Raw genomic sequence first — 27,591 nt, 5'->3', positions numbered from 1 at the left:
GAAGTGTTAATGCAGCATTCTCCCTTTGAACACGGTTAACTACATAAGCTATTTCCAAGGAAACCAGGAAATAAGTGTTTGTTTTAAAAAGCACTTTGCCTCCTCATTTTCTGATAGCGTTTTAACATGGCTTTGTTATGTCAGGGTGTTCAAATGTGGTTAAATAGTATCAGTTTAACCAGTTCCATCTGCAACCCCATGGGAGATTTTATTTCATCTTACCCCAAAAGGTCAAAGGAAGCATCACTGCAGAGCTGTTACAAACTGTCTCTTTAGAAAGGCAGCCTGCCACCTGTCTATCTTCATCAGTGGACATTACAGAGGGTGGGCCAAAGCAGGCAAAATCAACAACCCAGAACAAATATATCCACGGAGTACACTCTCATTTATTGCAAAGAGCTGGGTGACTATTTTCCCTCTGCTCATTCTCCCCCAGCTAGCTGTAGGATAGTTTATAATTATTAAGCTATCATCTCCAATTATGACAATATCCTAAGATGGGTACGCACCCCAACTATAAAGACAATATTGGTTTTCTATAAACTCAAAAGGGTTTTATCCAAGTTATGTTAGACCCATTGAAATCAGTGGACCTAAGTTAATTATGGCCATTAATTTTAATGGGCACAATGTGAAATGAACTAACTTTGGATGTACACTCCCAACAATTCAGGCAGAGGAAATTTGTTGTTGTTGTTGTTTATTAAATTTGTATACCACCTTTCATCTGATGATCACAGGGTGGTTCGCAACATAAAAACACAAAAAGAGAACAAAGGATACATAATAGAAACAAAAAGAAACCAATAACCCCCTTCCATTTAAAAGGACATAGAATGTTAACCAGCCAAAGGTCTAGTTAAAGAGAAACATTTTCGCCTGGTGCCGGCCTTTAAAGCCCTAAATGGCCTCGGTCCAGTATACCTGAAGGAGCGTCTCCACCTCCATCATTCTGCCCGGACACTGAGGTCCAGCACCAAGGGCCTTCTGGCGGTTTCCTCGTTGTGAGAAGCCAAGTTGCAGGGAACTAGGCAGAGGGCCTTCTCGGTGGTGGCGCCTGCGCTGTGGAACGCCCTTCCAACAGATGTCAAAGAGGAAAACAACTACCAGACTTTTAGAAGACATCTGAAGGCAGCCCTGTTCAGGGAGGCTTTTAATGTTTAATAGATTACTGTGTTTTATTTTTCTGTTGGAAGCCGCCCAGAGTGGCTGGGTGGGGAAACCCAGCCAGATGGGCAGGGTAAAAATAATAAATTATTATTATTATTATTATTATTATTATTATTATTAGATATAAATTTTAGTATTCTGTGAGCTGTTATATAACCTCCTTGCTACATTTATTTGTAACTGGAAGCTGCAGTGCCTTCAAGCTTTTCTGCCCCACAAAGCATGGCTTGGGTTAAGAGAAAAGGGAAGAAGATGCTGGGGAAATGCTTGCAACTTCTTTGGCCACAGGTGAAGAAGTATTTACAAACACTGTGTGGATATCTCTCCAGGGTATACCACAACAGGCACATGTCAGGACGAGACATTTAACCAGTCCCCTTCCCCTTTAAGGTACTTTTCCAAGCTGACAAACCATCCCATGGAGATAACAGGGCATGGTTTTCTATATTGTTGTTTCTCATGACTATTCATGGGTACTGAAAGACAGCATTGCTCAGCAACTCTCTTGTGTTTCCAACCAATCAGATGTACCCTCTGTTAATCCTGGGATTAACATTGCACAGCACAGCACGTAGAGATAATGGAAAATCTTCCAGAAGAAGAAACACCCTCAACATCTTGTAAACACTTCCGGCAACTCATCTTTGGGTACCAAATAAAGCAGTTAAGCAGTTTATGCGAATAGGGACGCAGTCAAAAAGAATCAGGACAGACACTGAACTTAACACACATCAGCCAGGAGAAATAAAGTGTTCACATTCACATTGCACCTATTTAAATCCTGAAGCTGCTCTCTGTAGTGAAAACCAGCTTCAAGACGGGGCCCAGCTTCAGCATAGAAGCTGTGTGAGAGAGGCATGCATGATTAACCCTTTTCCCTCTTGCAAAACCTCACCTACCCATTTCTCCTTGCGAGGTTCCAGAAATGTGCTTAGTCTTAAAAATGCTTGCCCAGAACCTCCAGAGGAAGGTTAGGCAGCAGAGAAGAAAAAGGTTGCATAAAGGTTAACGCTGCCTCCTCCCCCACAAGCTTACTTCTCTGCTTAATGCCAGCCTCTCTTCAAGGTGCTTTTCAGTACAAACAGCTGCCACTGAGGGTTAAATATACACGTGATTCATCATTGGGGGGAAATGATGTTTTTATTGTGCAATATGTCAGTTTTACCGCTATGAGGAAAAATATATCAAATTAGTAACCCGTGCCAATTTCACTTCTTGCATTATATACTCCAAGTAGATGTTAGCACACCCAAATGGGCTCAATGGCTTACTTTCGCCACCAGGAGTGGGGATTTTCTATTTCTCTGTCAACAGGTCCCATGGATGCGATGAATGCAAAAGGCCAGGCCAGCAACATCATGAAAGCAGCAAAAAACAGCCGGATGGGGAACAGGGTCAGCGTCATGAAGGCAATCTGCAAAAATCCAAGGAATTTGGTTCTTTTAAGACTGGAGACTGCAGACAAAAGGCAAACAACGTTTGTAAACATGGTTGCTCTTTGCTGATGATCAAGTAAATCTAACACAATATAATGAAGACGGCAGCCACCGAAACTGTACCTATATGAAGTAGACGCCGCTTAAAATTGTGGTTGAAACACTTTGTTTTCTTACCAAATCCGGGAAATGCTTCTTAAGTAATTGGAAGTAGCAAGAAGATATTGACCGTTCTGGGTGTATTCCCAATTCTGGTTTAGTAAAAGCTTGTAGTATTCCCCAGGATGTTCATGCGTAGGCAAACTAAGGTCCAGGGGCCGGATCCAGCCCCTTCTAAATCCGGCCTTCTAAATCCGGCCCACAGACGGTCCAGGAATCAGAGTGTTTTTACATGAGTAGAATGTATCCTTTTACTTAAAATGCATCTCTGGGTTATTTGTGGGGCATGGGAATTTGTTCATTCCCCACCCCCCCAAAAAAATATAGTTCCCCTCCACAAGGTCTGAGGGACAGTGGACCGGCCCCCTGCTGCAAAAGTTTGCTAGCCCCTAATTTAGTTAAGCAGGAATACACAGCCAAACACACATACAACACTCTGCCGAAAGCATTTCTCCAGTTGTGGAGTGAGCAGGAAGTATCACACAAGAACTCTTCCTCCTCCCCCCCCCCCCACGCTCCCATCCCCCACCCACATTCCAAGAGATTCAGGGCAGGTTGTAAGGGAAAATAAGTTGAAGAAAGAATCTGAAATGGCACCTAGATTGAATAGTTATGCAGCCATGCTTTTGCACACCTTAGTTTTTACGGCACCCATTCACCCTGACTCTATCCCTGTCCAAACTGGGAATGAAGAAATCCCAGGAAACGCCATTATACCCAAAAGAAGTACACAGGGCAGCTGTCAAATTTCAAGATGGGGTTTGCATGTGGGGAAATGAGAAGTTTTTAAAATCAGATAAATGTGGTTGGTGCCACAATCCATACAGAGTTAGAGCACAGAAAGCTTTCCTTTAATATGACTGACTTCTGCTGCCTTGCATAGTGATGTTAATAATTGCTTCTTAGAGTAGATCCACTCCAAGTTACTAAGGACCCTGGTTTCATTCATTTGTACTAGGAAATATCACTTTGCACAGTGCATAGTTATGGAATTTGCTCTCCCAACACACAGTGATGACCACCAAATGGGACGGATTTTAAAAGAGGGTTAGACAAAAATTCATTTTACTTAACAAAATGCATATAATACTGCCAAGCTGTAATAAAACCTCTAAATGATTTACAAGAAATATTAAAAAAATATCAATAAAAAATAAAGATAATTAAAATCAACAGTCAAATAGATAAAAGCACATCGACACCTACAGGTCTCAATAGGATTGACGAGATAAAAAAAGAAGGCATAGACAGTAGTACAACAGAGTTGCCTCCCTGGTGTCAATAAGCAGGGAGTTCCGCAGTGCAGGCACTGCGGCACTAAAATATGGATTTCTTACAACTGTGGAAGAAATGTGGCACCTGTTACAGGTGCCAGTTCTGCAGACTGAAGTGGTTGGGTATGTATGGGCTAAAGTGATCCCACAAGCTTAAAGGGCTTAAAATTCATGAGTCATAAAGCTATAAATGGCTACTTAGCAATGGTGACTATATTTTACCTCTACTGTCTTTGGTTTGTGTATTGGGGCGCTTTTCTTATGTTCCTAATCAACATTTATTGGAACTATTGGTACAGTTGCTGTAAACTTTGAGAAACCCAAAGGGACACTGGAGTGACCAAATCTTAATTTTCAATTTCCTGCCAAAAAAATCCCTTGGTACACAAGGTATTAGTGTGCTTGTAGCTAATACATAGATTGCAAACACGTCGAGTTGCACATCTAGTCTGCTCCAATAAGCTTCTGCAAGTTTTTAACAAGAAAAGGCATGCACGGTGATATCCAATGTTAGTCATAGTCCAACAGAAATCTGATATTACAAGCCATTGTAATTTCACCTAATTGCATCCTAAGCTCTCACACAACACAGATGAACTAATGCTTCATTGACCTGGAAAGCTATTTGTCTGCTATCCAGGAAGATGCCTGAATTTGTTTCTAGCTGAGTAAAAGATTGACAATTTGAGAACACATACGGCAGTAACACACTATGAACGATCTTAATGAAACGCGGCATGAACATGGAATCTTTTAAAACTCTGTTATATAATTAATACAAATAGAAAAGCACTGGCTGTTTTCCCATTACGTTATCCTTCCTGTCTCTGTCCATCCCCATATTATTTACATCACAGTACTTGGAACTACATGTAGTAAAGAGATTGTAAGCTATTTTTGGCAGTGGAAGGAAAGACTGTATGATGCAGTCATACAAAAAAAGTGAGCTTTAATATCATTTCTACTGATTTCTGCCTATAGATCTGTAGAATTATGCTTTCTGTACCTATGCCACACCAGTAACAACTGCTGGGCTGCAGCCTGGTCAAGTTTTTACGTAAACAGAATTTTAAGAAGAGAAATAGCTGCATGGAATGAGGAAATGAAAGAAAAGCCACCTCTTGCACTGTGACACATCATATAATATATGTACTGAGAAACAGCTGTTACATCACTGCCTATGTATCAAACAGAATATGAGGACACCAAGCAACTCACAAGTGTATCTTGAAGAGGGTGAAGACTACCAGTAGTATGGACAAAGGAAAACTCTGAAAGACCAAACCAGGCAGCGTCTGGGCAAAAAGATAAATGCTCAGACACAGATACAAATCAGACACTTCATAAAACCATAGAGTTGGAAGGGACCCATCTAATCGAATCCCCTGCAATGCAGGAATCTCAACTAAAGTGCCATGAAAGATGGCCATCCAATCTCTGCTTAAAAACCTCCAAGGAAGGAGCATCAACCACCTCCCAAGGGCGCCTGTTCCATATAAAATGTTAATACTCAATAACCAATGGCGGAAACCAACACCATACTCCGAACCTGACTGGAGAGCAGTGTGCAGATGCTGGCCTGGGGAGAAGGCAAGCAAATTGCTGTGCCAGTCTGGATTGCACCTGTTACCATCTAGTGACTGCAAGATGGAGCAGCTTGGGAGCCAGCAGATCCCAGGCTGCCTCAGCCCCTCCCTGGAAGCCCAATTTTGCAGTTCTCTGCAGATTGCTGCTGGCAAGGATCCTACTGTACTGTAGTGCCATTTCCGTTCACCTAGTCAGCAGGCAGAACAGGCAGTTCTGTGCTGGCAGAGTGACACCGGATGTTTCTGCCCAATCCAACCCCCTCTAGCGTGGCTGGGGTGTGTGGGTGCTGCTGTATTGTAGCCCAAGCCAGTATTGTAGTTTCAATAATACTTGATATAAATCCTGCCAGTCTCTGCCTGAAGGACTGGAGCAGGTGCAGCTGTATCTTAGGCCATTATGGCATCCTCCGGCACCCCCTTTGGTGCCTGCCAAGGCCTCCTTCCACTTTATTTTTTTATTTTAAAAGTTTGTGGCTTGTCGTTGTTGCTTTTTGGGGGTTGTGTGGTTGGGGTTTTTGTGTGCGCTTGCTTCTTGTCTTTTATTTGTTTTGGGAGTTGGCTTATTTTCAGGGTGGCCTTCTGAGCATCAGCAGCTTTCGTCTGTGCAAACTGGATACTCTGTAGTGCCCATTAACAGTTTAAGATTATCAAATGTCCCACAGGCACTAATGAGTTTGTGGTACCCATCTTAGGGGCTAGTTATAGACCAGGGATCCCCAAACTGCAGCCCTCCAGATGTTTTGGCCTACAACTCCCATGATCCCTAGCTAACAGGACCAGTGGTCAGGGAAGAAGGGAATTGTAGTCCAAAACATCTGGAGGGCCGAAGTTTGGGGATGCCAATTATAGACAATGAATTGTGCTGTGTGTGTAGGTATATGTAGCCATCAATATGGTATAAGATTGTGTTTGTGTGCTTATGGAACTAGATTATGATGTCATTAGTGATGCAATTCAGGTATCAGGGAGGCAACTGAGGTCAGGAACTAAGGAAATACTGTTTTAATTCAGCAATAAGTATACCGTGGGCCAACACTGAAGCAAGACCACTAACTTGAAGATGCAGACTACCTGCAACTATGAAACAAAGTAATTAAGGTCAGTAGCTAGATATACCACAGCTTAGTGTTTCTGATGGGCTATAGCCCAACTTTGCGTGGAAAATGTGTGTTTGGGACTTCTACATAGATCTGTGGTGGCCAGAATGGCGTTTCTGGACTGCAGTTCCTCCAGCATGTCTGTGGTGTCTTGCAATAACTAGGAACAGTGGTAAAAGGCTGAGCACAGAACTGTACACTCCAGTCGTAAGACTGTTAATACCCAAGACAATAGGCCATTAAAGAACAAACAGAAGAAGATTGCTGGCTGAGGTTCCTGGCATGCATCAGACTATTTTTGTAGCATATTCAGCTGAACAGCTTTTACATATGTAGTTGCATAATGATAGCAAATTAATTTTAATATTAACTTCTTCCGATTCAAGGCTGCAAGCTTAGACAAAGTGACAGAAATGCAGTCAACTGTTTTTCAGGCAGCAAACACACCATGTATATCTCTAAAGAACATCTGAAGCACATTATTTCCCTCAAATAATTCTAGGCATTATAGCTTACTAATTCCCAGCAACTCTTAACAATCCATAGTGTCCAGAATTCTTGGGGGGGGGTGGGGGGAAGAGAAAATTGCTTCAAAGGAATATTGTGTATGCAGCCTTATTCTCTGGGCATGTATGTTTACAAACACATTCAACAAGAAAGCAGTAGCAGCTGCACAGGATTAAACTTTACAATTAAGGAAGGACCTTGATATGAACTGCCTCGGCAACAAATATGTACTCGGTTCAACACAAGATTGCTTTAAAAATACATCACACTAACAGTGCAAACCTAACCACATCTATTCTAGTCTAAGTCCAATTTAATTCAATGGGGCTTACTCTTAGACAAGCGAGGTCAGGACCGCAGCCTTCTTCAGATACGCAAGAAAGAATTTAGATTATGAGATACTGATCATTAACAAGAATTATCTGACTAAGCTTTTGGAACTGATTTGGGCTTCAGAATTATGTTACCTGAAATGAACAAGGTCAAGGAATCTGTTAACAAACTCCGTTCGTTTCAATATTTATGCCAGAGAACTACTCAAAGGATCAGTTTGCCTGACTGATTAAGTGCCATTAAAATGCTATCTCAGTCGAACAACACGCAAGACCAGCTATCAAAAGGATGAGGGCATGTAAGCCCTCACAGGTTAAAAAGGAAACACCAAACAATTCTACTTTTTCCATGCACACTGTCAAAACTACATCATATAATACAACAAAAAATAGAATTTGTATAGTGTATATTCTGTAGAAAAGTAACATGGCATGCTGAAGTTATTTTTAGCAGCAATAGAAAGTTGTGAAAAATAGGATTACGTCAAGTTGCTTGGAACCAGAAAAATAAATCAACCACCTTCACTCTGAAGCAGTAAGTATGTTTTTAAAGATATATGGGATCTGCAGCGAACCTTTAGAACTACCAGCAATATGCCTCAGCTACTGTATCTAATACCGCGACATAAACCTTTGATTTTCACACTAGAAAACTCAGCCTTTCACCAAAAGTACAGCTTTTTTTCAGTGCAATGAATGAGAATCCCTAAATTCTGAGTTCCGTACATTTCTTCACAACTTTTGTTTAAAACCACTTAAGTTGTCTAATGGCCTTAATCTTCCTAGATAGCTATGATACAGTAAAAAACAGCTTTTACCAATAATTCCTTCTAATGGAAGAAATACTAGAGGTCCCTCTCAAACCTCATATGAAGACAAATTGGCCTAAAACAATTTATCAGTGTACACCTCTCCCCAAAAAGATAGGACTTACTGAGTAGGATTTAATGTCAATGCTTTATTCTGTTAAAAGGTTTTGCAGTAGCCCTAACTTTTTGTTGTCATCCCCCCCCAAAAAAAACTTCTGTCCTTGCCAAGCATTCTTCTGACTGGAGAAATTATTGCTTGCTGGGCATGGTTTATATTCAGGGAGACTTCCTTCTTTACAATTTAAAGTCCGGTGAATGCTCCTACAAAACACTCCCACATTTAATATGTAAACAAGAAATGATTTACACACATGTATACTGGACCTGCGCTCAGATTCTCAGCATATTATACACATCTATTAACCCTGATCGCATTATGTTTTTAGACATAGAAGTAACTACCTGATTGCAGATTTTAAATAGTGTATTGCAAAGCAATTCAAAAACAAGAAGTCACCATGCCACTATTAAAAAATTAGAATCCTTGTCTATGCATTGGAAAAACATGAAAGATAAATGGATGGCATACAGGGAGTTAATGGAAGAAATTAATTATTGCCCAAATATTAAGAAATTCAAAGAGCTAAAACAGAAGGGGATAAGTTGGCTAGAGTACCACCAATTAAGAACACTGTTTGTGAAGGATAAAACATCCAGGGGTTTTGAAGGAAAAACCTCAGTTTGGGAGAAAGAAATATTATCCAGTAATTAGAAAACGATTTCAAAAATTTACAAATTGTTGCAAAAAGGACAACTAGAGGGTGAAGAAAAAGAAATGTCGTTATGAAATGGGAGCAAGATTTAGGTCATGTAATAGAGAATGAAGAGTGGGAAAAGGTATGGTCTAAAACTATAAACTTTACGGCATGCTATGTGATTTGAGAAAATTTTATGAAAATGCACCATCGGTGGTACCTAGCCCCGTAAAGATTAGCCAAAAGGAATAAAACAAATCAAAATAAATGCTGGAGGTGTAAGAACTACAAAGGAACATTCTATCATATGTGTGGACATGCCCGGAAATTGGGAATTTCTGGGGCATGGTCCACGAGGAGTTGAAGAAAATACTTAAGACTAACATTAGGAAGAGCCCAGAAGCCTTTCTATTATGGATAATGGATAAAGATATCCCAAAAGACAAAGAAAATATATTCTCATACGCTACGTCGGGGGCAAGAATTTTGGTGGCAAAATATTGGAAAGGGACACAATTACCAACTAAAGAGGAATGGCTTTGCAAAATATGTGAGTATTTAGAACTAGCCAAGTTAACGGACATAAGAAGGCATAAATCCAAAAATAGAGTGAAAAAAGAATGGGAATGTTTGAATGAGTATCTCAGGAAAACAAGTCCCAAGATGAATATCTGGTTGAGTTTAGATTGAACTCATGAAGAATCAAGAGGTAGAAGGTTAGGACAAGTGTATATAAATCTAAACAAATTCAAGGAAGTTAGAAGCAGGCAAAGATTCGGAGGGAGAAATAAGAAACTAAAGAAGTATTGTGTGGTCGATGGAAGTCGTTTTTGTTTCCTTTTTTTGTTTTTTGTTATTTTTGTTTCGTGTTTATTATTATTATTATTATTAATAATAATAATTCTTTTTTAAAATTTCATATATAATTTTTCTTTTTGAATATGTAAATAAGTTAATATGCGGTAGACAGTAATTGTTAGGAAGTTTTGTTTATCATATAATATTTTTTCTTTGTTTTGTGTTGTGCAAGTTTTATGATCTGTGTTGCTGTCTTGCTGTGTAAATGTGCATTTGTAATAAATAAAGAATGGTTATTAAAAAATACATACACTTAGAGACTGCAAAATACTTAATAGTCGCTCATTTTAAAAGTGATCTGAGTGATTGCTTCTGCAGCAATAAATGGATCTTCCTGGAGTAAAATATAACAGAGCTAGAAATCATTTAAGCATTTAAAACTGAAGGTATAGAAATTATGTCCACCCCTTTTTTACCTTTAAAAAACCAGGCTCATAAAAACTGCACACTTAAACACAATAGTCCGAAACAGAATCCTATGTTGCAACAGTTTGAGGAGCACATTGTGAAGGAGCACTCATGTAGACTTATCCAGCTTCTCTTGATCTAAGATGGATTGCCTTTGCTAGAGCTGACATAGGATTGTGCAGTTATGACTATGTGCTGAAGACCATTATGGCGTGCTTTTAGAATTTCCCACAAGAAACTATTAGTATCCTACCCAATGCTTGAATGAGAATGAGTCAGGAGAGGCCCAGCCCACTGAACCTTCCGTGGTGGCTTCCTAAGCTACTGTTTTGCTAGAAACCAATGGGAGGAATCATGAAGAGGACCTTTACCTTTTCTCTTCTTACCTCCTTCAAGCAAGCTTTTCTCCCCTTGGACAAGACTTTTGCACCACTCAACTGTACAGCAGGTGTCCTCCCAAAGCACAGCCATCCAATAATGGCTAAGAGCAAGGTTGACTGTGCAAGATGGTGCCAACACCCCTTGGCTCTGTGCGCTTGATCCTCTTATTATGCTACTATAGAAGAGGATGCATGTGTTCTTACATTGTCTGGACGGCCACTGTTGGAAACAGATGCTAGAGTAGATTAAATTTTGTTGAGCAGGGCTGTTCTTAAATGTTGAAACCACGGCCATAACCTAGATTGGATCTACTGAGACCATACAGCAGAGGCAGGGGTAAGAAATGTTATTTGTGCTTTTGACACCGAAGGAAATTGGCCATATCCTGTTTCCTGCTTGGCAAAGCCCATCTTATGAGGGAGGAACCAAAGAAAGAAACATTTTATTATGACCCTGCCCATAAAGTCAGGTTCTCAGAGAAGTCAGCAACAGTTCCTTATGAAATAGGAAATATCTAATGTTTTACCTTTAATCTTATCCAAAAACAGAAATAGAACCAATTCAAATGATCAGAGGCCAATTGAGCTAACTTTGGTAGTATGCAAGGCCCTGGAATGGATATCAGAGAAAAGATTAATTAATGATGTGGCAGGAAATTACAAACAGACTGTACTGCAGCATGGGTTCATCACATGTAGAAGGTGCCAAGACTAATTGGATAACTTTGAAAATGGCAGCTGGCTCTCTGGGCAAAATAAATGCCAGATTAATCAGTTTAGGATTCAAATACTTCATGATAAAAATTATTGCCTTCACTGGGAAGAGAAATTCATCACTACTAGTACAAAGGGAAAACTGAAGAGAAGTAGGCAGAACACCAACGTACTTTGATCTTGTTTTACATGCACCATTAAATGCCAATTGAGTGTGACTCTGAGAAGAAAATATGTGGGGAGACTAAATTCTTTACATCAGAGGCTGTTATGAGAGATGATCTGAGAACTGGGAAATAGAGACATATTGCATTGCACTGGCTGCCAATACATTGCTGAGCTAAGTTCAAGATATTACTGTTAGGTTTTAAATGACCTAGGACCAGGTTACCTGGAGAACCACTTTGTTCCTTATACACTGCCCAGATCACTGATCACCCAGAGAAACCCTCCTAACTGCTCCACAGTTATCACATAACTGTTTGGTTTCTCTGCAAACTAAGGCTTTTAGCCAGGCATCACCAACCTGCAGCCCTCCAGATGTTTTGGCCTACAACTCCCATCATCCATAGCTAACAGGACCAGTGGTCAGGGATGATGAGAATTGTAGTTCAAAATATATGGAGGGGCGAAGGTTGGGGATGCCTGCATTTAGCATACTGTAGTGGCACTCGTACTTTGGAACACTGTTTCTAATGAATTAAGAAAGAATTTTGATATTTTGTCACTTGCTGAAAAGGTTTCTGTTTCAACAAGTATTTTCAGAGAATTAATTTGATTCAGCCTTAATCATTTGTTCTGGATTTTGTAATATTTTAATGCTTCTATTGAACACTACCACGGTTTTTTTTATGATTTGGCAGTAGGGAAACAAATATATTTCTCTCTTAATTTACATGCATATATGAACTCCTATGTCAATTTTGCCCCTGGGAGTATGCATGGGAAAGAAAGAAACTGCAATGGGCACCACAAGATACCCATTTAACAGGAAATAACTGGGTGAAACTCAAACCCCAAAACAGGCAACATATCTACATACAAAATACTGTCAAAAAGGGGGCAAGTGAGCCACCCTCCCCCACAAAAAAACAACAGGCAAAGTGTCTTCCAAACAAACAAAAGAAAAATCAGCTGAAATGCATTCCCTCTAGAAAGATAAAGTAGGCAAACCCATAAAAAGGGAAAGAAGAAAAAAATAATAACTCCAACAACTGCCACAAAACGAACAAAAATGGAAGCAAGCCATCCCAACATGGGACCCAGCATGGGGCATTCTGGAAGAAAAGAAGTTAAGAGGATGAATGTGGACGAGCGCCTGCACTTTCCTTTCCAGCCAGTTAGCAGTAAGCCAGGAAAACTCATTTTAAAAGAACGAGGAGGGGCAGTGGGTCTTGGCCAAGGGGCATACCTGAGGGCACCATGGTGCTTAGAGGCACCCCATTACAGATCTAAGGAGTATGTTAAAAAAAAACACTACCTGGTGTTTTTTTTTGGGGGGGGGGGCTCATCAACTGGTTTAGTTGGCCATTAGAGGGAACAAGTGGAACTTGCAACATAGTGCTGCAATGTATTGCTGCCACCCGTCTGTCTCAGAGACAGCCTCTGCGGGTGAAGCCAAACCACTGCGGTAGCAGCACTTAAGTGACCTACCTGGGGCACAAGCCTAGACAGTATGTATGGAGGTCCTGGGCTGCCCAGATGACAAGACTCCCCTCTCAGCCTCGCTGCAAAGGAAAGCAGAGCAATTCGTTTGGCGCTAGCTTGGCTGCAGGAGTTTCTGAAAGGTGGTGTACAAGACTCCACTCTGGATTTGTGTAGGGTTTTCTCCTTAGCCCCCTCTCCTCCCAAATATGTCCCACAAGGCAGCAGAGGTTTAGGATCAATGTTTTCCTTCTCCTAGATGGGCTACCTTCCCAGGCTGACGAGCCCCATCTACCTCTCACTTCCCTCTATAGCATGTGTGCAAACCACCTTCTTGACCACTGGACCCACTACTTACCCGCTTAATCTGCCAGAGCTTGTCTTCATATGCAGGGAAGTCCCTAACTCAATGAGGGTTTGAGATCCATCAGCTGCCCTCACCCGGTTTAGCTGGCCAGTCAAAGCTGTTCCCATGGTGTGGCCGCTGTCACATGCAGACAGCTTCCAGGAGCCACAGGTGAGAGCCGAGTGGGGAACAAAGCTGGACAAACCAAGGAGCATGATGTGTCCCCCAACAGAGGCACTACAGATATGCGAAGAAGTGTGCATGCACATGGAAGCTCATACCAATGACAAACTTAGTTGGTCTCTAAGGTGCTACTGGAAGGAATTTTTCTATTTTATTTTTGTTTTGTTTTGACTACGGCAGACCAACATGGCTACCTACCTGTAACTAAAATGTTCAACCAAAGTGTGAATCCTGAATGCTGTACATAAAAATGAAGTTATCAATACAAAAGGCAAAATATAACAAAATCTGAGACATAGTATCTGCTTATTGGGCTTATGGTGGGTGGAGGGTGGCCCCATTTTGCTTTGTTTGTTGTTATTTCTTGATACTTTCTGGTCCCCCTAATACTTTCCTTTTGTTTCTCAGCATCCCTATGTTGGCTCCATTTTGTCAGCACTCAGCAGCTGAACACACTATTTGAGGGAGTGACTATTGTGATACGAAAATCTCTTTTTTAGAAATCATAACCCGCATAAATGACTTAACAAATACTCTACCAAGCACAAGTTTTAGGATCCATTATATTCAGTATTTTTCAGAAATACGGAGGATTAGTGGCTGAAGTTTTACAATAGGGGTGAGCGGATTTCAGTAACGTGTGATTTTTTTTTTCTGCACTAGATTCCACACTGTCCACTAATGCATTCTAAATTTACAAATCAAGACAGCATGCACGGGATCTCTTATTAGCTAAGGCGTAATGAATCATGTTCAATGAGAAGGAATACAGTCTTTCTTAAGCACACAGGATGACCCTAGATTTAGCTATGTAGCATTCTTTGCAAGATTCCAGAAACCAACAGGTATCAGTTAGTGCACAGAAGGTTGTGAGCATTGCTAACTGTTATGTGTAGAGGGTGTAGCTATGAAGCTAAGATGGAAACTTCCAAGTACACTCCACCTAAAACTAAGGAGGTCAACTATTCCACTATAATGTATAAGTTTTAGGAATACTTAACTGTTGCTGGATAATACCCCATAAGCAATGCCAACATGCATTTGGAAGCTAGTAATGATCACTTTTCCTGTCTGCTGGGGATTCATCAGCTGGAAACCACAGATGGGAAACATGGTACTTGGGTCTTGGTCACAAGATGACTATGAACCAAAGTGATTCAGCCATGGGAACACAAATAGATCTTTTAAGATGAGTAAGATTTGGCAGATGTAGCACTGTACAGAAATCTGAGATAGCCATCCATCTGAGATAGCCAGCCATCCAACACGAAGAAGGTTCATATCTAAACTAGTTCCACTGACCATACCTCTTAACGTGAGTCCAATCTACAGTAACTTTCTCTATGCCTTGGCCACTAGCTTCCATCAACGAACCCTTGTCCAGCTCCTCCTCCACTCTCTCTTCTATACCCTTGCCAAGCCATGGTAGGATTTGGCTGGTGGTAGCTATTAGGGACCCAGGTGGCGCTGTGGTTAAACCACTGAGCCTAGGGCTTGCTGATCAGAAGGTCGGTGGTTCGAATCCCTGTGGCGGGGTGAGCTCCCGTTGCTTGGTCCCAGCTCCTGCCAACCTAGCAGTTCGAAAGCACGTCAAAATGCAAGTAGATAAATAGGAACCGCTACAGCGGGAAGGTAAACGGTGTTTCCATGTGCTGCTCTGGTTTGCCAGAAGCGGCTTTGTCATGCTGGCCACATGACCTGGAAGCTATACGCCGGCTCCCTCGGCCAATAATGCGAGATGAGCGTGCAACCCCAGAGTCGGTCACGACTGGACCTAATGGTCAGGGGTCCCTTTACCTTTACCTAGCTATTAGGTAAGGAGAGACAGTGTTTGAATTTGATCAAACCTTGACTTAAGCAAATGTGTGCACAAGCTTTGTGCACTTTGAATGAGTGTGGGAGAAGTCAACCATAGCTTCTCCTTATATTTGAACTGGGAAACTGGTTAATAGCTTCCAAGGAAGTCAGAATGTAAAAAAATGGCTTAAAGTTGTCTTCTAGACCCTGGCTTCTCCACTCATGGTTTGCTTGAGAGGAACAAACCATGAACGCTAGTTTGTATGTAATGCTAAACCAGCTTCCCAGCTCTCGAAACTGAACAGCCAAGTGGGCTTGACTGAACAGCATGCACCAGTATACTGCTTGTTTCAGACTACGGCAGCTGGAAGATAACTGGCCCTGCGTTTGTTTGTGTGTGCGCACATATACAAAACATACATTCCCAGATAATATAAACACTTTGTGGAGTGGTACATAACTGTACTTTAATATCAATGATGGACTTCTCCATTAACTCCTAAGACAGACGGATGCCAACCAAAATCTATTAACCAATTAGTATGCATAACAGTTTAGAAACCACATAAAGTTGCAATGGGAAACCTGGTTTAAACCATGCTTCTTCTTAGTGATTTATATCAATGCATCCTGCCTCTCTAGCTATTCTGAGAATTCCTGTTCTACAAACAGGCAATCAATTCAGTTGAACACAGGGTGGTTTAAAAAACATTATACACAGTAAACAATTAGTTTGCTAAATGCATCATTCTTAAACATTGGTTAGGCAACTGGGAAGGGGGCAGAAGATGGGTTCCTGACTTCCACTTGCCCCATCCCCCCATCCCCCGTTACTGTGGTCTCATCATTGCATGAAATTTGGAAGAGTGCCCCTAACCCTCAAGAGCAGTTTTTCAGGGGGCTCAGAAGGCTACAGTAGGGATGGAGAGGGGAGAAGGCACTGCTATATGAGTAGAGTTCTGCTCACACTTCTCTAGCGTGGATTATGGAGTAATACAGAAAATATAGTGGTTCTATAAGAACATAAGAACAGCCTGCTGGATCAGGTCATGCAGGCCCGGCTCTAGGTGTAGTCCCGGTGGCGCGGGGCGCCAGGGCACCGAGCCGGCAGGGGGGGCACTGCACGGCAAAGCTGCGCAGAAGCCGTGCTGCGCGCTGCGAGGGCGCCAGAGTGATCTCCGCGTCTCAGCGCCAGGGCGCCCAACCTGCTCGAGACGGCCCTGAGGTCATGGCAACTTGTTTTCATGGTGGCCAACCGGATGCCTGTCGGAAACCAAAACTGGGGCATTCACAGAGGTCCATAAGTTTTTACCTGGTTTATTAGCAATATATTTTTGCTGCTGCTTGCACCCATGACTCAGCACTCCAGCACATGTGTGGGGTGGGGGTGGGGAGGCTTCACTCATTTATGTTGTGGCTTAGTCTGATAATTGCCATCCTCTTCTTGCCCTAGTCCAGGAGTGACTAATCACTGGTCTTCCAGATGTTGCAGAACTACAATTCCCCCCCATCCCTGACCATGCAAGCTGGCTGGAGCTCATGGGCGCCTGAGCCTAGCAATATATGGAGGGACACAGGTTAGTCACCCCTTTCCTAGCCCACATGAGAAGTTGTCAGAGCAACTGCCAGAGCGTTCCTACTGACGACAAACCTTTTAATTTCATGTGCAATTCTTGCTGCCATCCAGCAGAATTAGAAAAGGGCACACATAAAGATAAAAAGATGGTATCTTTCAAGCAAGTTTTTTTTAATAAAAAAATCAAATCAATGGAAAAAAGCACTAATGAAAGAAGTATAGCCAAGAATCAAGGAAAATGTGAATAGAGGGCCATTGCTCAAGTTTTCTCCATCCGACAATAAACTAAGGAATACGTAAGGAAATTTAAAGCAGGTTAAGATGGGGGGAAGTTACATTTTCATGCAATGCAACGTTAGCGTACAAAATTCACTGCCACAAGAGATAAAAAAATAGTCTATATAGTGCTTTCCAGGTGTCATTCATGGTTATTTCCAAAAAAAGTGGTTGTGCTGTGTGTGTGAGTGTGTGTTCAAAACATAGTTAGACATGATTATGAAAGATGCCTGATGCAACATACTACCAAAGTTTAAAAGTGCATTCTCTGGTCAGAGGAAGGCAAATGCCAGAAGCTACGAAGGAAGTGATACTGGACAATTCTTTCCTCTCCATGTTCACTTTTGGACTACCATTTTTCATCATTCAGCTTGGAAGTGTGGGAAACAGTGCCTAAGAAAAAGTACCAGGTTGTAGGAAAGTTTGCATAGTAAAACTGTATGGACTTTGCTGTTCTTCCTGCAAGTGGCGTATGGGTCAAAACAGCAGTCACAACTGGCTTGCAGAAAGTGGGAATCTCTGTGCATAGCACAAACATTGATTAGAAGAGGGGTGGGGAACCCCATGCCAACGAGACCTTGAGATGCCTAGCTGCTGAGAGGACTGCCAAAATATTGGTCCCATGAGGTGAGAAAAAGTAAGTTTGGGTGCTATCCTTATGGGGCAATTCTTTTCAGCACTGGTATTCTACTATTGTTCTGGCAGAACAATAGTATGGTAGAATAGTATGGTAGAATACCATAACTTCTCCTGAGCTCATTGTGCACATTCTCTGAACATCTAGTGCTAGGTATTATGGACAGAAGACCAGAATCTAAATGAGGTCAATTCGTTCCAATGTAACAAAAACTTTTAAGATCAGATATGACTATGATTTATGGTGGCTAGATATCATATTTCATTTTAAGCCATATATGGCCCTGGGAATATTCTGATATGAGCACCTCAATAAAGTGAGGAGAATTTATCAAAGCTCATGTCTCTGTTCTTGGACAGTGCAGGAAAATTAAGGGCACTAAAGTGAGGCTGGGGCTGGACACTAATACAGTCCCTATTACAAACAAACAAACAAACAAACAAACAAACAAACAACAACAACACTATTTATACCCTGCCCATCTGGCTGGTTTTCCCGCTCCCAACAGAGGACTAAAAACAGAATAAAACTTCAAACATTAAAAACTTCCCGGAACAGGGCTGCCGTCAGATGTCTTTTAAAAGTCAGATAGTTGTTTATTTCCTTGACATAAATGAGAAGACATGAGATGGTCCTTCTCATCATACAAACAAGGAATAGGAGGTGTGAAGAACACCAGAGCCTCTCTTGAGTCCCAACTCCAGGATTGCTTTTGGACTACTTTGCAATTCTAAGCATGCTTACAAATCAGCTGTGCTGAAAATGAATGAGCCTTATTTCTGAGAACCTTGGTTAGGAGTGGGCTTTAGCAGGCTTCAGGAATTCCCACTTGCCACATTCACTATGACAAAGCATGGTGCTGTCCTCCCAAGGCATGAAGTTGCAATGGTGGGCAACTGTCTTAGGAGCCAACCCCTGCCCCACCTCTTCAGCTCCAAAGGTTGGAGGGAGTCTGGGGCTTATTTGGCACCGGCAGCCACATTACCCAAGGTGCCTGAATAGCCTAGCCATACAGGCAAACTTCCCACCATCTGTCTTTCCCACTCCAGACCAATTAAGGCAGACAAGGAAGGGTTGGATGCTACTGGAGGAAAGCACTCTGGGTACCTTCAAGAAGTAGCCACAACCTAAGGCACTTCCAACCAGCTCTTCCTTGGGAAGAGGTCATGGGAAGCACTTGCCTATACAGTGGTACCTCTGCTTACAAATAACTCTACTTACGAATTTTTCTACTTACAAATGGAGCTCCGTCCGCCATATTGGATGCGGTTTAGATAGGATTTTTTCTACCTACGAATTTTTAGATAGGGTTGCTTCGACTTACGAATTTTTTCTCCCAATGCATTCCTATGGGATTCGACTTACAATTTTTTTCGACTTATAAATGTGTGTTCGGAACACATTAAATTCGTAAGTAGAGGTACCACTGTAGAGGGGGGGGAGGTGTACCTAGGGGTTGGTGAAACCAGTCCTGCTGGAGCGTACAATGTGCAGTATATGTTTGTGGTGATGTGCTGCTGCTGTCATGGCGTCATCGAACACAGAAGCTTCCCATCTTTCTCATACAAAGGCGTGCAATTTTTTTCCCACCCTTCCTCCTCGCCTCGCCGCTCTCACTCCGGACGCTTTGAGTAGTTGTAAAATGTAGTAATTTCTAATACAGCTATTTCGGTAAAGTGAACCCCCCCATATGTGTGTGCCAATACAGCTCCTTGCCAAGGCTGCAAGGGGCATTACGTACAGCAGCAGACCTTAGCACCTCAAATGTCAGCGATGCCCCATGCGATGCCGTAATCTGACGCACGCCCCTTTTGTTGGACTTCATAGTTGTGGCAACTGCTGTGGCACCTCACAAGCTCCCCTGTCCAGTGCGATTGAACCGGTCTCGTTTCCCTAGATCCACCCTTGCTAGGTATGCCTGAGAGAGTAGAGGGTGCCAGGTTACTGCAATCTTTTGGCTCTGCCAGGGAGGCCAAACCAAAAAATGAAAATGAAAAATCAGGCCTCAGGGCTTTCGGCACCTGTTGTACTGAGAAGCATCAGGAAGATGGTAAGAGGCTGAAAGAAAGCGGAGAGGTGAAGGAAAGGCCTCCTCGGGCACACACCTGCTGATGGAGAGGAGGAGGAGGAGGCATAGCTGCCAAGTTTTCCCTTTTCTCGCGAGGAAGCCTATTCAGCATAAGGGAAAATCCCTTTAAAAAGGGATAACTTGGCAGCTATGGAGGACTTCAAGACCATCTGCCTTAGGGGTTAGGGGACTAGAACTGGTGCGATTTGGTTGCAGCGCCGCACGTAGGGCGCGAGCCCCTCATTCCTTCCCCTCCGCCGGGCGCGCAACTCGGCGTCTCCACACGTTGTGCAACACAACCCGCCTCGTTGCGAGCTTCTCGCGCACACACGAGCGGGTCTTGTCTCGCGGGCGCGCGCGAGAGCAGGCAAACACACACACGCACACACATGCACGCTTTATGGTGGGGAAGCGCCGCTCGCGCGCGCGCACCTCCCTATCTACGGTATGTCTATGGGTGGCGGTTTCCTTCGCCCCTTTCGCCTCCAGAAAGAAGACATGCCCCGGTTAGCGCGCGCACACCCACCTTGGCTTTCTGCAGGGCGCTGAAGCGCAGGTGGTGCACGAAGGGGCTCCGCACTGGCGGAGGGGCCGGCCCGGGCGGCTGCTGTGGCTGCTTCTCCTCCTCCCCGCCGCCGCCTCCTCCGCTGCTCCCGCCCGGGGAGCAGCATCCCCGGCCCTTCAGCCTCATGGTGAGGGATGCGAACGGAGGAAAAGCCGAGCGAGAAAATGGGCGCGCTGGGTCAGAAGAGGAGGGAGGGAATAACGGAGAGATGAAGAGGAAGGAGGAGGAAGGGATGAGATGAAGCTGAGGGAAATTCCTCTCCTCTGAAGCAGGGGCCCAGAGCGAGAGGTAGGCAATTTCGGCGCTGCGGTTAATCAACTAGGCCGGGCCGGGGGCTGGCGAGGGTGTCGGAGCAGCGCTCGGCCGCTTGGTCTCCCTGAGCCGGCAGGGAGGGAAGGAGGCGGATGCGCGGCTGTGTCAGACGCTGCTGTTGCCGCCGCCGAGCTCCCGGCTTCAGCCCCGCCCTCCGGAACGCGCATGCGTCCTGGGCGCAATGATGGGGGCGGTGGGCGGGAAGCCCCCGGCGGCGCCACTTGGTGACCTTAAGAGGCGAGTGGGCGCGGGAAGGCAAGGCCTCCCCGGGGCCGAGTGGGCTGCTGTGAGACGACCTCTGGGCGCTCGGTTTCCCTCCTCCCCCAGGATAGCCACCTGCTTGAAATAGGCTAACCCCAACAAACTTGGCCTTTATGACGTTTGTTAGGAGCGCGAGGAGGATTGAGTGAACTTGTGAACCTTGGAGGGCGATGTTTCACCCACCCACTCTTTCTCTGTGTCCATTTCGCCCAAACAAGAACCTTGGCTTCTTTGTGCAAATGGATGGGACTCAGTGGAATTAGAATGAAAATGGTGGTCAAAACAGCAACTGGTGGCCAAAACAGAAAACAGGCCCTGCAGTTTGCTCACAATCCGGCGCTAGTTACCCACAAGTAAATTGGGTTACATTTAAATTGGGATTACTCCTACAAAAGCGTGCACCAAAATAGGTGGCCGTTGCTCCCAATTCATATTGGAGATATGAGTGTCAACCCCAGGATGGTGGTGGTGGATACTTTGGATTGCTAAATCCAGAGTTAGAAGAGGTTTTAATTATCAATGTCTTGCCTCGGTAACGGACTGGATGAGAGGCAAAACAAACTGAAGCTCAATCCAGTTAAGACGGAGGCACTGTTAGCAGTTCCCTCGACAGGATGGCTGGGAGACACAGTCGTGTATCCACAGCAGTGACCAGAGGAATGACCGCTGTAACCATGAAACCAGATGCTTTCACCTGCCCTAACTGCAACAAAACATGTCTCACCCATATCAGTCTCTACATCCACAGCAGGCGCTGTAATGGTTCAACTTTACCCCCAGTGTCGTACTCTTGCATTGTCTCCCGAGACAAGGGGATGCCAGCAATCAATAGTATATATTTATTTATACCATACCTTGTTCTCTGGTGGCATACATATCAAATGTAACTCTTTCTCAGTTTAGGGTACGGTTGGCGTACGTCCAGATTTTCCTGGACATACTCGAAATACCGCAGTCGGCAGCATTGTCTGGGCAGAAATCAGGCAAATATCTGGAAAATTCAGGGGTATGGCAGCCCATGCTGGCAGTGCTGTTTTTGCTGTTTCCCCATAAAACTAGCTAGAAAATTGCGAGGTATTTTGGTTTGGGTTTTTTTTGGGGGGGGTTGCCCCCAAAGCTCAACTTTTCTGTCTGGATTTTCACTGTTTGAAATACGGCAATCCTTGTTTAGGGTGAATTGACACATGCGTGGGGGATGACATGCAAGTTCCTGAGAGGAATTCAACCTGGAGTGGGGACAGTTTTCCCCTGGTAGAGGGATGTTTTTGTGGGGCAGCACTAAACTTATCCCTGTTTGAGATACAGTATTATAGTTTGAGATACAGTGTTATAGTTCCTCTCAGCACCAAGTGATTTCTCTGCATGTGCAGATTACCTCTAAAATGTAACTTTAGCTTTAGCCACCCATATATAGTTTGTGCTAGCATATCTAACATGTTTAAAGACACCATAGCTTGAAATATTATATTGTAGTTTAAAACAAAGATCCTATTAGCTGGATATGTTAAAACTTAACTGGTAGGCAGGCAGTAGCTCTTCTGATATCACAGTGCAGGGCCAGATCATTAGGCTTTCCCCATATCTAATTATTATGGCAGGGTACCCTTACACAAACGGTCAGAATACTGCATCTCTGCATTCAGATCTTAATTATGATTCAAGAACAGGTGATGGGAACATGTGACACTTGAACCTTGAGAAGCAGAAACTGCGCACTTCTGGATGTGAGCACCCTACTCCAGAAGCAAAGTGCCACTTACCATAGAGAACAGGGCGTGCTAGAAATCAAAGACAAATCTCCTCCCTTGTGTGTGTACTAGAAACACTTCCTTGTACCCAAACCTACATCAAAGGGAGATTTTTGAGCATGGTGTAGATAGGAATAGCAAAAGAAAAACCTTTCCTATTGAAAATGATAGTTATTATCAATATTGTACCACGTTTTGTATTAGTTGTATGCTGCATTGGAGCCCTATCGGGCAGAAAAGCAATGGATATATTTTATAAACAGAAAGAAACACAGGGATTGCAAATGACCACTTCACCCTTCTCTTGCTTTCTGCTAAAGATTATTTGAAGATGTGCTGTGATTGAAAATCTCACAGGTTATAGAAAATGGAAAGGATGTACAAAGGCTTCCATATTACCCTTAACTCTTGCTTTTCCCATTGCTGTTAGGCACTTACACATTCTGACATTCATGGTCTAATCTTAGGCATGTCTGCATTTCCCCAATTTTATCCTCAACACAGCGTTTTTGAATTGCTTTGACCAAGATATTGTGAATGTGCCTGGACCTGACTAGTTATGTGCGTATATTTCAATCCAGCCTTCCCAGCCCAACCCTGTACCTTAATGCAGGGGTTGGGAAACTTTTGGGGACAATGGACACATCTGGAATATTGAAAAGGTTTTGTGGGCACCAGTCACAATACAGCTGCCGCGAAGGTGTGGCATAACACAAAATGATTGCCACATCTATTAATCACCGGGGGGGGGGGGAAGGGCCTCAAGATGGTGTGGTCATGTCCCCATCAATGAGAAAGAAGACATCTATATCACCCACCATGATGTTCCCTGACAGAACTCTTTCCTGAGCAGGAGCGTAGGTGAGTGGAAAAAAGTGCCAATAGAGAAACCAAGTTGTGTAACACATGCTAGTGGCTGGAAGGGAATGTAACCCTCCATATTTACAAAACCCATCTTTAGATGTAGAAACCACCTTCCTCTGGATGTAGATTCCATTCTGAATGTCTGGAGCCAGTATTTCCCAAAGCACATAAAAAGCAAAAGGTAGTTAGTGTTGTCATCAGGGGAAAAAACCCCTTCGAACTCCACAATTGGCTTTCTTGGAACCAATCAAAATGCCACGAAAAAGTAGCTACCATATTTTTTTGTGTACAACATGCCCCCATCTATAAGACAGCCCCTATTTTTGGGGAGGGTTGCTCAGAGTTGTTTAGCTTTTTTGGGGGGACGACGATTGTCCACACTTGTTGACCTTTTTTTTTTTGGAGGGGTGGCCTAGAGTTGTTGACCTTTTTTTAGGAGAGGTTGTCGAAAATCACTCACCTGCACGCATAAGAAAAGCCACCTATCGTATGTCCCCGTGTCGGTACAAGCCCTAGTGTCACAGCGACAGCCAATTAACACAAGCCCTTTCCAGCAGCAACCAATCCCACATCCCCCCGATGTATACTGTACACTATCCGTGTATAAGACAACCCCCAATTTTTCACATAATTTCTTACTAAAAAAAACATGGTGACTTGTTACTTCTTTAGAATAGGTTGGAGCTCACTGTAGAGAAAACCAACCTGCTAAGCAGGAAACAGGTCTTAAAACACTGTGATACTAAGAAAATATTTGCCTGAGTTTAATACGGTAGCCAAAATTACTTTGTTACACTTTCTGAGTTTGTATGGTTTTGTTGTTATTTTGCTGCCTGATAATGAAAACTATGTTACCTTGTATGTTTCCATGTTGGTGTTGGTGGCCAGGAGATGGAGAGCTACATTTATGGCTCGACTCTGGGTGCCCCATTTCTTTTTGTCATGGCTTATTGCCAAACAAAAGTATCCCAGTGATTCTGCTTATGTACATAAAGGCACCCAGATGAATGTGTGAATTAGAATGCTTTTGCTGTTGTTTCACACTCAACAGAGCAAAGACAGCCACAGTAATCATCTTATTTTCACTGAAAATTCTGTTTTCTGTTGATTTTACCATTGTTCATGATATTTCCATCCATGACTGGAATAGAAACTGGTTCCATGCATTCTTAAAATAACACAATAAAATTGACAATGTGATAACACTTGCAACTTATGAATGGATTGCTTACGGGCGTAGACTTTGTTTGGATAAATATAACAATTTTTGAAATGGGTTTATACAAAATGTAGTATGCTATTAATATTTACATATGTATAAGGTTAAATCAAACTTTTAAAAAATGTATGTGTTAGGGCATTTATCGTGTGTGTGTGTGTGTGTGTGTGTGTGTGTGTGTGTGTTCTCTACACATTTTTGTGCCTTTTGTATTTTTCTTCCTTTTTTTCTTTGTATCACTTTTTTTCTTTATAATTGTAAACTTTTAAATAAAATATTAATTGCAAAAATAAAATATATATTGGGGAATTGCTGTTACTGTCTCCTCCTCCCAAACGTAGTGATGTTACTTAAAATGCATGCTTTCCTCAAAATTGCAGTGGGCCTCTGCTGACAATTTCAGTGATGTTAATGCTGTTCTGAAAGCACACTTCAGCAAATCAAGTAAATCCTCTACCAGGTAAATTAAAGGAGAAGAAATGTCAACTTGGAAACTTCTTGATTCTCTCATTCTTTGGTCCTAATAGTCAATCAAGAAAGCTATTTGAAAAAGTAAACACTTAAAGTGGTTAGGACACTTAAATGCCCTTTAGTTGCTGTTGCTCCAAGGTATTCTCAATACACCTGCCTTTTTTCTGCTGATAAGGAAGACTGTATGGGACCCAGGTGGCGCTGTGGTTAAACCACTGAGCCTAGGGCTTGCTGATCAGAAGATTGGCAGTTCGAATCCCTGTGACGGGGTGAGCTCCCGTTGCTTGGTCCCAGCTTCTGCCAACCTAGCAGTTCAAAAGCACGTCAAAATGCAAGTAGATAAACAGGAACTGCTATAGCAGGAAGGTAAACGGCGTTTCCATGTGCTGCTTTGGTTTTCCAGAAGCGGCTTTGTCATGCTGGCCACATGACCTGGAAGCTATATGCCGGCTCCCTCGGCCAATAATGCGAGATGAGCGCACAACCCCAGAGTCTGTCACAACTGGACCTAATGGTCAGGGGTCCCTTTACCTTTTAAGGAAGACTGTAAAGATCACTGAAGAACAAAGCATGGTGATTCTGGTCTCATTTTATTAGCTTCACAGTTCTTGCTTCTCAGGTATGCAGTATCTATATGGCTGCAACCCATTCTTCCCAAAAGAAATCAGAAACAATCTGAGAACCAGTTAAAAGGTTACCAAGAAGTGGCAGAAGAAGACCATAGAATATATGGAACTGGCTGAGCTAACCGGGAGACTCCGAGTTCAGAGGGAAGAACAGTGGAAGAAGACTGGAAGAAATTTAAAGCTTATTTAAAGAACAAACGCATTGTTAAATAGTTAATTTTGAGGTGAAGAAGGTATAGAGAGGTTGTAGATTGCTAAATGTTAAGATTTAGAGATGTTTAGATTAATAATGTTAATAAGTTATGAAATAAATGATAAGTTCTTAAAATAAGTTTAAAGGTTTAGAATTAAGGTTAAGTGAAAGTTAATTGAGTTAAGGATTAGAGTTAGAAATTACTAAAATAAAGTTTTACAATGTAACGCAGTGGAAGAAGGAAGTCGATAACTAGATTATTACTAAGAATTTTTTATGTAACAAAAGATATTTAGTTTATCTTTAGTTTATGTAACTAAAGATATTTGTGTTTGTACTGTGTTGTATTTTTCTGTGTTTTTCTGTACCTTTTCTTTTCTTTTTTGTGTAATTTGTATTTGTATTTTGTATTAAGAAATAGATCGATTGTATTTGCTCTTTTATTTTTTAAAAACATTTAATAAACATAACCAGTTTATGTTTATTAAGTAACCAGAAATACAGGTGTGGGACTCATCTGCCCAAAATCATTGGAGATAAGTAAGATCTACAAGTCCCAATTTTAAAATTGATTTGTAAAAAAAAAGCATTTATATATGGCTTAATGGTTCAGAAATCTCTAATGAATGGAATTACTATTTTTAAAGGAATTCATTTAACAGAAATACACAATTCCTCCATACTGCCTTCCCCTCCATCATCAGTACCCTCCTCCTTCCATCTTACCTGCAAACACAGTCCTTATGAGACCCAGTCTTAAAAGTAAACAACAAACCATATACTGTAATACATAACAATAACTCACGGTTGTCATGATAAAATCAGATGGGCCAAATATTATGTCAAGATGCCATAAAAGAGGGACAACAAAGACAGAAAATAATTTCCTTTTTAGTTTTATTCACTGATAAATTAATAAAAATAACAAAAAGTGGATTACTCAATAATTTGAATGAATAAATCATGGGTACCTCACTTCTGCATGCACTCAGGTATTAATGAACAGTGATTCTATGAGCATGACCTGGACTCCATAGTTCCAGAAGCTCACCTATGTTTTTAAGTTTATCTGGATTCCTCAGTCTCACAAAGGCTACATCTTTGCCACCTATTTATCATACTGTATTATGGTGCAGGTTTACACTTCCAATGGAAGAGAAATATGCATTTAGCAATCAAAATGCCCACAAAAGCCAGGACGGTCTCCAGTTTGTTGGACTACTAACCTCTCTGTGATGAAATCATTAAGGACTATATTTACTGAAGAAATTATTTCTGTCCTCCAAAATGGCTAACCTGGACAGATCCAAATTAGGTGTA

General features: G+C 42.4%; 1 protein-coding gene across 2 annotated transcripts in view; it reads right to left on the bottom strand.

Annotated features, from left to right (window-relative positions):
- The window catches only part of LPCAT1 (lysophosphatidylcholine acyltransferase 1), a 59,011-nt gene extending 37,966 nt beyond the window's left edge, over positions 1-21,045 (bottom strand). The window contains exons 1-2 of one of the 2 annotated variants that reach the window (XM_035125624.3): positions 20,539-21,045; positions 2,442-2,584 (exon numbers count right to left, since the gene is read on the bottom strand). In XM_035125624.3, the coding sequence (XP_034981515.3) occupies positions 2,442-2,584; positions 20,539-20,703 (308 nt within the window). In that variant the 5' untranslated portion in view covers positions 20,704-21,045. The remainder of the gene's footprint in view (positions 1-2,441; positions 2,585-20,538) is intronic. The other variant, XM_035125626.3, reaches the window with a different exon arrangement.
- Between the last annotated feature and the right edge of the window lie 6,546 nt (positions 21,046-27,591).

This window comes from Zootoca vivipara, chromosome 8 (assembly GCF_965207765.1).
Source record: "Zootoca vivipara chromosome 8, rZooViv2.hap1.1, whole genome shotgun sequence".
Lineage (NCBI taxonomy): Eukaryota > Metazoa > Chordata > Lepidosauria > Squamata > Lacertidae > Zootoca > Zootoca vivipara.
The sequence above is the reverse complement of the archived record's forward strand: the minus strand, read 5'-3'. Positions and strand labels throughout refer to the sequence as shown.